The following is a 16200-nucleotide window of genomic DNA, read 5'->3' on the forward strand; positions in this document are numbered from 1 at the left end:
AAAAGAATTTAAAAAAAAAATCCCCCCAAAGAAGAAATTAGAAAAACAGACAAAAACATCTGAATCCTCAATATTATGAGCAAAAGAATAAACATCCAAAACCTCAATATTATAGGAAAAAACAGTCAAAACACCCCAAAAACGCTTTAAAAAATATTATGAAATTATTAAATTCATGGCAAAAAAGTAGCAATTCATTTTTGAATAAAAATTGCACTGTTATGTTAAGTACTTTATAAAAGTTATAATTATTATACTTATAAATCTACGAGAAAAAGTCATAGTTAAAAAATTTAATTTGTAAATTCAAGCAATAAAAAAAGTTTTAAAAAAAAAGTTAAAAAACTTGTGAATTCACAAAAAAAGGAGTACTATTCTGACACCTGTCTGACACCTGTAGACACGGTCTCCTCCGCGTGCACACATGAACCATAGTACTCGTGTCTCCCAGTGCACGTAAATGCACCATCAGCCTGCGCGGTGCTTACGTCAGCAGCTGGGTGTGTCCGTCTCTCAGGTTCAGTTCAGGACTTTTTAATTTAAGACCAGTGGGACAGGAAGTATTTACATCCTTCACTTTAGTAAAAGTACTTAACCACACTGTAAAAATACTCATTAAAAGTATGGAAGTATAATAAGAAAACAATAGTAGTTAAAGTACGAAAATGTCCCTGTTACTGTTATATATGTGTGTGTGTGTGTGTGTGTGTGTGTGTGTGTGTGTGTGTCTGTGTCTGTGTGTAATTAGATTATTATTACTCATGCATGAATGTAAAAGGAGGATTTTACAGTCAATTGACTACATATACACTAATTATTTCAGTTGTACTTGTACTTACTGTTTTCATAATTTAATTTAGAACGTTTAACTCTTTATATGCTTTGTATGTAAAATCTTCTGTTGTAAAGCAGTGATACTCAATTTACGGCCCAAATCTGGCCCGTGATAGGGTCCCTGGTGGCCCCCCAAACATTTTATAGTTCACACTAAAAATAAAGTGATGGACTCTGTGAATAGTTTTTGTCCTTTTAGTCTCCATAAGGTGTCAGAGACATAAAACAGCATCAAAATAGAGCTTGTTGATTTAAAAAAGAGCCAGAGGAGGATCCCCCACACCCCCGACAGAGGACACAGCTGAGACACTGATGTCCTACAACCATAGAAATGTCCTAAAATACTACAAATGTCCTAAAATCCAATAAACTTCCCAAAATACAAGAAATGTCCTAAAATCCTAGAATTTTCCTTTCATCATAAAAACTTCCTAAAATCCTACAAATATCCTAAGATGTTTGAAATGTGCTAAAATTCAGAAAACATCCTTAAATCCGAGAAATGACCGAAAATCCAAGAAGCATCTTTGAATCCTTGAAGTGTCCTAAAATTCTAGAAATGTCCTAAAATCCAAAAAATGTTCTAAAACCTGAAAAGTGTCCTAAAATCCTGGAGGCATGTATTGGGCTGTTGTGACTGGCCCCTGGCCTCCTGAAAAAGTGGCCTCCACATAAAGCGCGTCGAGTATCGAGTTGTAAAGTAACCAAAGCCGTCAGATAAAAGTAGTACAATAAAAAGTACCATAGTTCCCTCTAGTGGAGTAAAAGTCTAAAAGTACAAATTTGTAGTCATGTGCAGGACTTGAGTAATTATACTAACTTAGAAAGGCCACCAAAAGTAAAGTTCTTTAAAGTTTAGTAAAGTTTTTTTTATTTTAGGTAATTTAATCAGAGTGCACAGACAGAGTTCATCAGAATGAAGGAATCTTCACCTTTTACGTGTTTTTAATAGTTTGAGTCGAGACGTTTTCACGCTCAGAAAATAATAAAATCACAGTTTATTCCTCTAACATGAAACCAACAGCGTCTGCAGGATTTGGAGGATTTTTCTACAAAAAGAACCACAGAGGTACAAACAGAAACATGTGGCACCATATTATTAATGTCGTCTTTTTAACCGTTTGAAACGTGGATCGACGTCACTTCTGTGCCGCTTTCAGACGCTTTGCACAAGTATTTAACCCTTTGAATCGTGAGCAAATTAATGTTATTTCTTTAAAAAAAAAAAGGCAATGAGCAACTTGGTAAGAAACGTCCAACAAATTGCAAGAAATTAGTAAGTTTAGAAAATATTTTTTTAAAAAGCTCGGAAAAAATCTCTACGAAAACAAAAGAAAAAAGCCAGGAAAAACTAGATTTATAATTATTTTAATTATATACTTACAATTATGTTAGGGAATTAACGTTCCACAAATTGCAAAAAATCAGGAGAATTAAAAAACAATATTTTTTAAAAAAGGAAAAAAGGAACTTTTGCCAAAGAATTATATTACAATATAATTACATATTTAAAAATATTTTTCATAATAATTGTATTTTTAAGTATCATGTTTCAGGTCATTTCCCTTTTTTGATGGTTTATTTTGATTTCCCTTTCTTTTCTTTGTTGTGTGCTAATTTTCAGGTAATATTCTTGTACGTTTTTATCAATAATTTGCTACTTTCAGGCTCACTTATTTAAATTGCTCATCGCCTTCTTCCCATGCTTGAATTTTGTCGAGGTTTAAAGGGTTAAAAGGAAACCCGGCATCAGTCGTCTTCAGCACAGACGACAGGATGACGTCAGGAGACAAACGATGAGTTTAAGGTCCGTCCAAAATCAGGATTAAAATATGACAGCTCTCCTGTAAGGCACCGAGGTCAAAATTAATTTCTGAAATATCTGAAGGTTTAACACTTTCCCTCCTGGCTACAAATCCACATCCGAACCTCTTCGGTTTCTGCCGGGATAAAAAAAAAAACAAAACATGGATTTCACTAAAAACAATATCAGGAGGGGTCAACTATCACGAGTCTTTCCCATCAGAGCGAGACTGTGACTCGCACTGAGCGAGTCTGAACGTGTGAAACTACGGAGGCTCATTAGTGGTAATGCAACGACAAAAAAAAAAAAAAGATCCTGTAAGTCAGAGATTCTCAAACTGCTCACTCACTCAACTTAGGAAATTTGTAGGATTTTTCTAGAATTTTAGGATGTTATTAAGAATTTAGAATATTTCTAGCATTTTCGGACGTTTCTAGGAGTTTAGGATGTTTCTCACATTTAAGGACATTTCTCAGATTTTAGGAAGTTTCTAAGATTTTATAACATTTTTAGGATTTTAGGACCATTCTAGAAATTTAGTTTGTTTCTAAGATTTTAGGTCATTTCTCAGATTTTGGGAAGTTACTTAGATTTTAGGAAATCTGTAGGATTTTATGACAATTTTAAGGATTTTTAGTCCTTTTTTAAGGTTTTAGGAAGTTTCTAAGATTTTAGGATATTTTTAGGATTTTAGTTAGTTTCTAAGATTTTAGGTTATTTCTTGGATTTTGGGGAGTTTCTTGGATTTTTGGACATTTCTCATATTTTGGGAAGTTTATCAGATTTTAGGACATTTCTGTGATTTTAGGACATCAGTGTCTCAGCTGTGTCCTCTGTCGGGGGTGTGGGGGATCCTCCTCTGACTTTTTTTAACAACAAGCTCTATGTTGATGCTGTTTTATGTCTCTGACACCTTATGGAGACTAAAAGGACAAAAACTATTCACAGAGTCCATCACTCTATTTTTAATGTCAATTAGAAAATGTTTGGGGGGCCACCAGGGGCCCTATCAGGGGCCACATTTGGCCCTTGGGCTGAAGGTCGAGCATCACTGACTCACAGGATGTTTTTTTTTTTTCTTTAATCACTTTGGCAGAAATGGGCTTCCATAGCAACAGTTTTGTTAAATTAAAAAAGTTGAGCGGAGCAGCTGCTGTTTAAGAGTAAACAATGGAAACAGAGTTCGTGTTTTGGGATGATAATAAACGTACAGACAGGAAACGATGCACGTCAAAAATGAACTGAGAATCTTTTTGGTGTAAAAAAGAAAAAAGTTCTGCTTTTTAAAACTCTTCATTTGTTCTTCCGGTTCACACAAACGTCCCTCAGCAGCTTCGTGTTTTTCACCTCAGGAACTCTGCGGCGGCTCTGCAGACGCATCCGCTCGCTCGTGGTCACCGTTGGCCACCGCGGCGGCCTCCGAGTTGTCTGCTTCCTGTTGGATAATATCCGCCACATGTCGCTTCTTGCTCCCCTCGTCCTCTGAGCTGCCGTTCATCTTCCTCTCCCTCTTCCTCTTGCAGACCAGCCCGGAGTCTTCCTCACCGATGCGACCCTCTGGTATTCCCAGCGCTCGCAGACAGACGATGGCGGCCGCTTGTTCAGCATATTTCTTCGACTTCTCCCTAAAAACGACGAGATAACGAACATGAGAAGGTAGGTGTGTGTGTGTGTGTGTGTGTGTGTGTGTGTGTGTGTGTGTGTGTGTGTGTGTGTTTGTGTACTGACCACAGTGACGATCTGTATTTCTTCTCGGCTACAGTCACAGTGGACTGAAAGGCTCGGTCCTGGGAGCGCTGCGCCTGCAGACAGAGAGAGACACACACACACACACACACACACACACACACACACACACACACACACACACACACACACACACACACACACACACACACACACACACACACACAGTGTTCACAGCTGCTCGGCTCTGCACACCCTGAACATCAAACCCGCGTGTTCGCGCTGAAACACACACTCAGGTACCATCAGCCGTCTTCACGCCCGCCCCGTCCCGGAGGATCGATTCTGTCCAAATGTCAATATCTGTTTGGGGGCCACTTCTGCAAAATGACCAGGGGCCAATCGTTGGGGGGCCACCAAGGTCTATCGGGGGCCAAATTTGGCCTGACGGGGCTTGTAAGTTAAGTATCACTGCTGTAGACAGCCAGAACAGTTATCAATCAAATATTTAAAAAAAGGTATTTCTCTCAGAGAGCAGAGCCCAGAAGCGGCTTCAGTACAGGTCGGTACATTTAAACTCGTATATTTCAGTGCAGGTTTTAGAGCTGCACATTTGAGTCCCTCCGAGTTTCTCACCGTCTCGTACAGCGGCTGCTCCAGCTTCTCCTTGCGGCTCCACTCCAGCAGGAACATCTTTGGGGTGATCTGAGGAGGATAATTCCTCCTGAAACCACAAATACAAACCAGATCTTAAAATGAAAAATAACCAATAAGCAAAAGAAAACTATTTTGAAAAGTGCATTTTGTGTGCAGAGCAGTATGAGTACTTTACACTGCACAAAAAATAATATTGTATAAAAATCGATGTTGCTGCTAATCACTGACATATCCCATCCTGTGATAATCAAAACAAAAATATCTACTTAGCATGCAGTATATCAAAAATGGTTAATTTTTCTGTTTTTATCATCTAAAAACAGAGTGGCATCATGAACACAACCTGACATTTAAAGGGTTAAAATTCTAAGAATGACTGAATTTTTGATATTCATGATTAGGACTGATGTTGGCTAAAAAAATGATTGAGTGAGAGTATAAAATAATATCCTATATCCTTCCCTGCTTAGGCTGCTGCCCCCGCGACCCGACCCCGGATAAGCGGAAGAAAAAGGATGGATGGATAAAATAATATTTATGTATAATATTTTTTAAAGCTTGATTTGAAAGTGCATTTGTGCGCAGATCTGCAGATCTAAATATCAAACGTTTGACTGAGGCCTATTTTTTTATTTCTTTTATTTTGAAGGAGCATGCTGAGCGTGACAACTGACCGCTCGAACTTGACGGCCATGGTGGTGACGTCTCCGTCCATCACGGGTCTGTCCGGCTGGCTGCTGCTCTGCAGGGCGTCCCTCCTGTTCTGCTGCTGCTCCTCGGCCTGCTGGTAAAACTCCTGCAGCCCGAACACCTGGCTGCAACACAAAACACACAAAACACACAAAGACACGTCACATGACGCACAACAGCAAAATAAAACAGACACTGCAACAGCAGTTTGCACCGTATGCAAGCCCACAAGCTGTTTCAACAAGTCAGCAAGTGAACTGGCATAGAACAAAAAATACGAAGAAGAATTTCATATAATAATTGTTGTTCAGACTTTACGGTGCAACATCAGAAAAAGACGATTAATAAAATCTTACATTAGCATTTTCAATACTTAAAAAAATCATTTAGGTTGACTTAATACCAACTAAGGCCTTTTTTTTTTAAGATAAATAAATATTTTGTACTTGTTATATTGGACATAATAGATCAAATTGAAATTGAAATGACTAGTTCAGCACTCGGTTGCCTTTGTGTATAAAATGTGTTTAAATTAATGCGTGGCTCCTTATAAAAAACGTGGTGGTACCTGATGTCGGCGTTGGTCTGCGCTGCATGCAGCTGCTTCCCCTGAGGAGACTCCACCTTGTCTCTCAGCATCTGACACAGACAGTATTTGGTGTTGAAGGCGTGGTTATCGTACCGGATCGCCTGTGAAACACAAACAGGAACGAGTCAGCGGAGTCTCTGCATCCCGCCGCCTCCACGAGTTTTTCAGAGAAGCAGAAGATTAAGAAGGAAGGTTTAAATGGAAAATTACAACCTAGAAAAAGAACTACAACAGTATTTTTAACTGTGGCTAAATCTAAATCTCAGAACTTCAACACGCACGCAGACCTGCAGACTTGCAGACTTGCGGACCTGCGGACCTGCAGACCTGCGGACCTGCGGACTCTGTGGACCTGCGGACCTGCAGACCTGCGGACCTGCGGACTTGCAGACTTGCAGACTTGCAGACTTGCAGACTTGCGGACCTGCAGACCTGCGGACCTGTGGACCTGAAGACTTACGGAGAGTCCACGGACTCTGCAGACTCTGCGGCGCGTTCACAGGAAGTCTGTGATTGCTGAAAGCTCCAAATGTTGACTTTTTAAGAAATACAACAACTTGTTATACCATTAAAGCTTCAATGAACAGCCAACCATATTATTTGCTAAAATCGTTGACTTGCTCAGGCTGATAGTTTTTCCTGTTTACTGTTTTAAATTGTTTTAATGTATTTTTATAATGATGAGATTTAGCGTGTTGGTTGGTCTAAAACGAGGTGAGCGTGTCACTTTGGGCTTTGGATACTATACATTTTTCACTATTTTTAACTTTTTCAATTCATTTTCACAAACAACAATTTATTTTTAAAGAGCAGACACAGAATTTTCCAACCAAACCTACTGCAAAACAGCACAAGCCATAATACTAAGATCTCATTAAGCTCAAGCAGAGTCTCAAAACAACGACAATAACAACAACAACAAAAATGACAACAACAATAACAATAACAACAACAAAAACATGAAAGAAAAGAAAAATACAGCAAATACAGGGTACAAATACGGGCTTTTTAAATACATTTTACACAAAACTGTTGCTCAGTAAAGATGGGAAATACAATCAAATTATTAATTTAAGCCTTTGAAACCTGGGCAAATTGTCTCTTTTTTTTCAAAAATATGGGAGGAAAGTAATGAGCAACAAAAAAAACCCCAAAAAACAAATACCCTAACATAAAAAATAACAAAAAGTGCAAAATTACGTGAAAATTTACAAACTGAAAAAGACAAAAAAGAGGCAAAAAATGGCCTGAAAAAAGTTCAAAATGACAATAATTCTGTAAAATAATTTGAAGTATATATTTCCTGATAATTATGAATATAATTCAATTTTCCTTAGCTTTTTTAAAAACAGTCTTTTACATCGACTTACCTCTTTTTTTTGCGTCTCTCTTGTTTACTCTGCCAGTGACACTTTTTTTGTTTCGGTGCTCATTAAATAAATTAACGATTATCATTATTAGGTGGATGTTTGTGCCAAATTCACAGAAATTCCTGAAGGCCTTCTTGAGGTATCAAGCTCACGACTGTTGGACAGACGCACCAACGGACGGACGGGCAACCCGAAAAAACAGAAACTCACATATTTGAGGTACTCCTCCATGACCCTCTCCACAGGAAGTGGCCCCTGGCTGCTGAACACTGATGCGTTCCACATGGCGGCACGAGCCAACATGACGGACGAGGCGCCCGTCGCCTTCCTGAACGCCTCAATGTCGGAGTGCGTCTTCACCAGATCCAGAGAGCCGCCGCTGCAGAGAGACAGGACGCACGCCGGCTTTCATGACTCAGCAAAAACAAACATTTAATTTCAAATAACACGAAATAACACGAATCTGTGTCAGCTGATGACGACATGAGAACATTGAGCGTAAAAGACGGAGATAAATTCCTCACTGCGATGGATTATCTGTCAAACAAAGCTCACGCCTCTGCGTTAACGTTAACCCTTTGAAACCTGGAGCCACTTCACTCTTGTGTTGCTTTCAGACGTCTTTCGCGAGTATTTCAACCTCTGAATCTCTGAGCAAAAGCCAATGAGCAACTTGGTAAGAAATGTTCCACAAATTGTCAAAAATGTCCTAGAGAACCAGGGAAAAATGTTCAGGGAAAAAAGAAAGAAATCCAGGAAAAACTATTTTTATAATTATCATAATACATGTTTAAATCTATGCTGCAGAATTATCAGATCTTTAGGCACTTTTTAGGGCCATTTCCTTGTATGTTTGTATGTTGCTGTTTTTTTTTACTTTTTAAAAAAATCTTTTTTATACTTATTTATTTATTTTTTTCCATTTTCAGGTAATTTTCTTTTTCCTAATTTCTTGATAATTTCATTTTTTCTGTTGCTTTTTCTTCACAAGTATTTTTAGAGCAAATTGGAGCAATTTCTGTCAAAAACATGAAAAAAGGCATTGAGCAAGTTAGTAAGAAATGTTCAACAAATACCAGAAAATTATTTAATTCAGAAAACCATTAGAAATTAATTCGAAAATATTTTTTTAAAAGCTAGGGAAATCCATATATAAAAAATACGAGGGAAAACTATATCTAAAATTATAACAATTACATATTTTAAATTATGTTACAGAATTATAATAATGTTAAGCCCTTTCTGAGGTAATTTCTTGTCTTTTCTATTTTTCTATCAGCAAAAAGTACGAGAAAATTACCTGAATATTTTTAAGGAATAAACAAAACAAAAACGAAACAGAACAAAACTAAACAAAAAAAAAGAAACAAGTAAATGACCTAGAAAAAGCACTTGAAAAAATATAATAACTTTGTATCATCATTTTAAATATGTAATTTTAATAATTATAAAATTAGTTTTTCTTAGATTTTTAAAAATAGGCTTCAAAGGATTAAATGTTCAGATTTGATATGTGTTGATAAACTGACATTTTTTGACAACACTAGCGGGGTGTTGGAGGTGTTGCAGCTTACTTGGCGATGACCGGGATGGAAACAGCCTGAGCGACGGCCTGAATGTAATCGCAGTGGACGGGATGGCGGGGACGCTCCTCCTTTAACCTGGACAACAGCAGAGACACAGCAGCAGAATATTTTAAATACCCTGCATGCCTAATAGGCTCCCAATTAACCAGCTGATGAAGGAAATATAAAATATCATATCTGCAATTTATATTAAATAAAAACTGGCTCACCTCATTTTCAGCATTTTTTCATTAATAACTGATTAGGATGAAAGGGTGTCAGTTTTAAAGTTATTTAATACATTAGAGCTGTGATACTCAACTTGCGGCCCCCGGGCCAAATCTGGCCCCCAATACGGTGCCAGGTGGCCCCCCAGCCCAACGTGCCAGAGTGCTTCAAACAACATCAAAACAGGAAGATTCCCTGCACCCCCGACAGAGGTCCAAGCTGAGACCCTAATGTCCTGAAGTCCTAAGAAATGTCCTAAAATCCTCGAAATGTCCTGAAGTCCTAAGAAATGTCCTAAAGTCCTAGAAATGTCCTGAAGTCCTAGAAACATCCTAAAGTCCTAGAAATGTCCTGAAGTCCTAGAAATGTCCTGAAGTCCTAAAAATGTCCTGAAGTCCTAGAAATGTCCTGAAGTCCTAGAAATGTCCTGAAGTCCTAAAAATGTCCTGAAGTCCTAGAAATGTCCTGAAGTCCTAGAAATGTGCTGAAAGGGCCTCTGGGCTAATATCATTTTGCAAAAGCTGCCATCAAGCAGAGCAGCTTGAGTAGCCCTGAATTCGACCGATGCATCGTTAAATACATGGTCTTCAATATTGTCTCGAAAAGCCTTTTTTAATTAATGCAGTTTTGATTTGTTCTGCATTTTATTAAAAGGTGTGTGTTTATATTTTGAATGAAAAAACTTCAGGTATATAAATATTTAAATACTGCTTTGTGCGTTCATTGATGAATAAGGACCAATGTCTGGAAGCAGTTTACCTGCCGTGAACAGCGATAGCAGAGACACCCGTCCTCTCAATCCTCCGGACCAGACTGACCGTCTCCTCCAGCTGGAACCACAGAGGAACATGGAAACCAGTTACAGACCACCACAGTTTAAACAGCTGACTGGCCGGAAGAAGACAATATGACATATGACATGGAGGGGGCTGTCAGACATGTAAGATCATAATTAAAAATGGATGTTATTATCATAATTTTAATTCAGCTTACATCTTTCATCTATGAAGATAACTGTAGTATCGCCTTGAAGATGGTTTAAATCAGGGGTATTCAGTCGCCCGGCCCTAATCCAGGTACAATATTACTTTTTAGGTCTAAACATTATTATTAGACGCTTTGTACTTTATTTTCACTTACTTTTTTTTTGCTAATGTAGTTTTGGAGCAATCAGGCTCATCAATGTCTTTTGGGATTAATAAAGTTCTATCTTATCTTATATTTAGGACTTGTTAGAAAAATGTCCCAAAATCCTAGAAACATGTACGGAGCTGCAGCTGGCCCCTGGGCTCCTGTCATTTTCCAAAAGTGGCCACAAAGCAAAGCAAGTTGAGTGTCTCTGACATGGGGAGGTGGGGCGAAATAAAAATACAAAAGAAAAGCATTTTGAATCTCTCTTTTCATACCAAAACAGCCCATTTTCCCTGCAAGTCTCAGTCTACCGATTATCAGTCTGTTGTGCGGACACGCGTGCTCAGAGCGTTTGCGGGGGTCTACCTTTGATTTATTTTTTTGTCACAAGTGTCTCAACCATATTTGAGAGATTCAAAAAAGTAAAGGGTTTTTATTTATTACTGAAAATTTGAAAATTTTATCGGCCAATATATAAGTTATCGGGATGTTTTACTCTCTTAATCATTATCTGCGTCTGGCCCCAAAAAATCGGTATCAGTCGGGCCCGACTGAAAAACATCTCAAAAGGCAGTGTGTATTCAATGTAAAAAATTTAAATTAAAAAATGAATTCAGAAGGACAGACGAGACAGAAATATTGGAGATATCTGATATATGAAATCATGGGAAAAAATAAAAACAGAAAACAATCATATAAACTGACAAGGATACATTTTTCACATCTTACCGATGGCAGGATTCGGATTTTACACGTGACCGGTTTGGAAACTCCGGTGACAAGCTTCTTGAGGATCTACAGATAAAAGAAATACAAAGTCTCCTTCACACGATGAAGAAAAACTTTTTACATTTCTGCCATTATTTCCATTTGGTTTCGCACCTTACCGATAATCTTTATTGTTTTTATTGATTATCATGAATCATTTACCTATTTTTCTATAGGTTTTATCCTGCCTCTATTGTTTCAGCTCAGCTTGGACTGTGGTCATGGTTGTGCTGTTGCTGTGATCCTGTCTGAGGCTGCGCCTGGATCGTGGTCATGTGATCCTGTCTGAGGCTGCGCCTGGATCGTGGTCATGTGATCCTGTCTGTGGCTGCGCCTGGATCGTGGTCACGTGATCCTGTCTGTGGCTGCGCCTGGATCGTGGTCACGTGATCCTGTCTGTGGCTGCGCCTGGATCGTGGTCACGTGATCCTGTCTGTGGCTGCGCCTGGATCGTGGTCACGTGATCCTGTCTGTGGCTGCGCCTGGATTTTGGGTTCTGGTTGCACTGATGCTGTGATCCTTCTGCCATTATTATTTATTATGCCCCAACTATAAATATACACGCCTTTTACATAAACTACAATATCTGCACGTAACAGAACATGCTATCATAAATTAAATGTATTATTTTTATGTCTGTTAGGATTGTTATATGTTATGTTATAGTTGCATTATTGTTGTTGTGCACCTCTCCCCCTCTTTTCCTCCCTCTCCTCCTTCCTATCTATCATTTTGTCGTCTAATGTAATTCAATTGTTATTCATTACATTTATTGCACGCCTGTCCATCCTGGAAAAGGGGTCCCTCCTCAGTCCTTCTTCCTGAGGTTTCTACCATTTTTTCATGTAACAGGGTTTTTTTGGGAAGTTTTTCCTTAGCTGATGAGAGTTGAGGGAAGAGGGATGTCGTACACTTTAAAGCCCTCTGAGGCAAATTGTGATTCGTGATAATGGACTTTATAATAAAACTGAAATTGAACTGAATTTCTTCACTTATGGTCGGGTTTCCTCAGTTCCTGGTTTTAATGAGTACTACTACCTATATTATTGTGTACGTGTGTGTGTGTCTGTGTACAGTTTGCATGTATGAAAAATGCGATACAAATAAAGTCTGACTGATTGATTTAATGTGGGAATGGAAGTATAAGTGTACTTAAATTAAGTCCTTAAATTAAGTATATTTTAGTTAACATTTTTTACTTGTGTTTACAAACTTCTTCAGACGGTCAGATCAGGTTCAAACTTCCACTCAGCTGAACGACTCTAAATCTTTAAAACACACTGTCTGTCAGAGACCCGTCGTCTCGATGAAGTACTCACCGCCTCGATCTTGTCGGGATCTGACAGAAGAGCAGCTCCCATCCCGCCCTGCAAGAGGTCAGAGGTCAGTCAGAGGTCACAGGTCACAGAAGCAGGTTGGCTACTGACAGGTAACTCACCTTAGTGGAGTATTCTTTAGGACAGCCCATATTCACATCGATCGCCGCCACATCTTTCTCCCTACGACACAAAACAGGCCAGGATCAACAATCCAATATTCTGCAGACACAATTCACCTCGACAGGTTATACAGTGTATTACGACTAACGATGTATTTTAATAATTTTCTCTTATGTTTAGTTTTCATGTTATTTAACTCTAGAACAGTGATACTCCACCTACGGCCCGCGTGCCAAATCTGGCCCCCTAAACGGTGCCGGGTGTGATTCATGCTGGGAACTGTTTTTGTATTTTTAGTATTCATAAGGTGCCAATGTGTATAAAACAGCATCAGTGTCAGTGGAGGATCCCCCACACCCCCCAACAGAGGTCCTAACTAAGACCCTAACGTCCTAAAATCCTGGAAATGTCCTAAAATCCTGGAAATGTGCTTATATCCTAGAAATGTCCTAAAATTCTAGAAACATCCTAAAAAACTAGAAATTTCCTAAAATTCTATAAATATCCTAAAATTTTAGAAATGTCCTAAAATTCTAGGAACATTCTAAAATCCTAAAAAAAATCCCCAAACCCTAGAAACATCCCACAATCCTACAAATGTCCTAAAATCACTGTGGTATGTGATGCAAAATGCTATGGTATGAAATAGACATATTAATTGTTTTTCTTGTGTATATATATTTTAATTTAATTCATTCATTCATTTTTTTGTATTAAATTTGTTATTAATTAATATTTTTATTTTATTTATTTATCATTATTTTTATTTATTTAATTAATAATTATTTTATTTTATTCTGATTAATTTCTAATTAAATTTGTGATTGCATTTTTATTTGTAATTATTTATTGTATTATGATTATTATTTTCATTATCATTATTATTTATATATAATTCAATTTTTTTATTTCAGATTTTTTCTTGTTTGCGTATTTCTCCACATTATGTTCTGTATATGTAAGGTTATTTTTTGGGCTTTTCAATGCCTGTATTCGATAGGACAGTGTAAGTGTGAAAGGGGAAGAGAGAGAGGAGGTTGACATGCAGTGAAAAGCCAAGGCTGGAATCGAACCCGTGGCTGCTGCGGCGAGGACACAGCCTCTGTACATGGGGTGCCCACTCAGCCACCGGGCACCCCTGTCCTGTACACGCTTTTAAAGTGGGATAGAGCGACAGCTGCTCTAAGAGTTATGTTTGAAGCTTGAGTTGTGAAGTGAACTCACACGAGCCGGGCCACGGTCAGCGCTCTGTCCGGGTCAGCTGTTCCCTGAAAACAAAAGAGGAGAACTCAGCGACTCCGATGGCGGATCTACAGCAAACTGACGGTAAATATTTCTGTTTCCTGTCCCACCATCTGGAAGACGACTCTGTCCCTCTCCCTCTCACAGGTCCTGAACATCACTCGATCATCTGGGGCCACAAAATCTACCGTCTCCAGCACGTCTGACAAACACACACACACACACACACACACACACATACACACACACAATAAAAAATATCTATAAAAACATGTTGTATGACATAGAATAGTGCAGAAGTTAAAACACATAAATATAATATATGTAAATAAAATAAAAAGCCCATTTGCTCAGGTTTCAAAGTGTATAATGTCCTAAAATCCTACAAACGTCCATAAATCCACGAAACGTCCATAAATCTAAAATCTATGAAAACGTCCTTAAATCCAATAAATGTCCCAAAATCCTAGAAAGGTCCTAATATCTCAGAAATGTCCTATAATCCGAGAATGTCCCAAAAACGCTAGAAATGTCCTAAAATCTGAGACATTTCCTTAAATCCTAGAAACGTCTTAAAATCCTAGAAATTGAAAACCACTCTGAAATCCTAAAAACATGTATGGGTCTGCTGCCCCTGGCCCCTGGCCCCTGGCCCCTGGCCCCTGGCCCCCTGTGATTTTGCACAGTGGCCCCCGGACTCAGCAGGCTGAGTGTCCCGCTGAGGACTCACCGTTCACCACCCGCTGACACTGGGCCATCTTGATGTCGATCAGCTCCTGAAACAAACACAACACAGTTTGCAACAGGTAAACAGACACTTCAAACTCTGATTTCAGTGTTTCATGTCCCCGTCGGAGCCCCGGTCCGTCCTCACCTCGCAGTAAACCACATCAGCTCCGTAGTCCAGAGCCAGCAGCCTCATGGGCAGAGTCCCCACCCGGACCATCGGAGCCAGGGCGGTGATGTTACTGAAGCTCAGCCGGCCTGCTGCCATCGTGGCGGCTCAGTCCACCTGCTGACGGCACACCGGAGACAGCAGTCAGTCACGCGCTCACCTGTGAACACCGGGATGTCAGTTGTCAAACGTTTTGGTTCGTTTTGCCGCGATAAGCCTCGTTTTTCCCGCACCGGACACATGAAGCCAAACTCCGGTCAAAAATCTCACCAACTTGATGCGGAGCCAAAGTGCACGTAAAGCAGGCGACAACGGAAAAGCCCAAACAGAAAACTAACATTTGTGCAGTTTAATCTTTGATTCGGCGAGCAGTTAGCGCACAATACCACTCAATGCCACTCACATAACACATAATATTAACTTTTAGTACGCGCTAGTGACCGTGCAGGACGGCGAATTACTCTGGCTTTCTCCAGAGGGAGAAGCCATAATAAATTAAGATTTTATTTAAATTTTCTCGTAATTGCCGAATCAAAAGTAAACCGAAATAACATCAGGTGAATAATGATTTATAAAATGATAAAACTTATGCTCTTTCGGGTTTATGCGCCAGCTGACAAACAAGTAACCTTTAAACTGCGACTTTTCTGAACGGAGTTTGGTGTCGATGCTATTGCTAACATTCTAGCGGCTCCATGAAAACATTTTAGACACAACGTCGACTGAAACCGGCTTTCATGAGGTATCTGTGCCCATGTTTACACAGACGGCGTCTACATACGCTATAACTTTACATTAAATAAACTCACCGGCATTTATGTTGCGTGAAACCGACGACAGCGGCTGTAACGTGCGGTCATGTGGACACGAAAATGAAGCGTGCTAATCAAACTTCCTGTTTGGGCATGTACGTCATCATGACGTTATAGATCCATACTGCCTCGAGCAGCGCGTCATACAGAAACATGATGCATAGACAGCGGCGAGGAGGTATGCAGATCCTGCAGTAAAAGTACTGTACTGCACTGTGGGAATACTGCAAAATGTTCCCTTTTCTATTTTGCTTTCTTGTGTTATATTTTTACCAGTTTCTTTTTTTTTTTTTTAAATTTCTGACTTTCTTTTTCTTTAGCACAATGTTTTTTTGGTGAATGTTTTGCTTTGTTTTATTTTTTTCTCAACTTTTTGGCTTTTTTTCCTTTGGGGTGATTTTTTTATTTTGTAAAATCCTGAAATTGCACCATTTGTATATGTGTAATTATTATTATTAATATATATATATATATATATATATATATATAT

The 16200-nt window shown here is 38.9% G+C and overlaps 1 protein-coding gene across 2 annotated transcripts; it reads right to left on the reverse strand.

Annotated features, from left to right (window-relative positions):
* Positions 1-1678: 1678 nt before the first annotated feature.
* Positions 1679-15844, reverse strand: dus2 (dihydrouridine synthase 2). 2 transcript variants are annotated; one of them, XM_088079570.1, is made up of 16 exons: positions 15708-15844; positions 14878-15018; positions 14734-14779; positions 14114-14205; positions 13986-14029; positions 12761-12821; positions 12642-12689; positions 11284-11349; positions 10183-10253; positions 9205-9291; positions 7841-8009; positions 6240-6361; positions 5656-5796; positions 4961-5048; positions 4367-4440; positions 1679-4263 (listed from the first exon to the last, which is right to left on the reverse strand). In XM_088079570.1, exons 2-16 carry the CDS (start codon positions 14995-14997, stop codon positions 3987-3989), a joined length of 1506 nt encoding a protein of 501 aa, XP_087935696.1. In that variant the 5' UTR covers positions 14998-15018; positions 15708-15844; the 3' UTR covers positions 1679-3986. The 2 variants fall into 2 exon arrangements, with proteins under 2 accessions (XP_087935696.1, XP_087935695.1); XM_088079569.1 differs by having other exon boundaries at positions 14878-15058.
* Positions 15845-16200: the final 356 nt, after the last annotated feature.

Source organism: Plectropomus leopardus, chromosome 7 (genome assembly GCF_026936395.1).
Source record: "Plectropomus leopardus strain MGB_pleo_1.0 chromosome 7, ASM2693639v1, whole genome shotgun sequence".
Taxonomy (NCBI): domain Eukaryota; kingdom Metazoa; phylum Chordata; class Actinopteri; order Perciformes; family Serranidae; genus Plectropomus; species Plectropomus leopardus.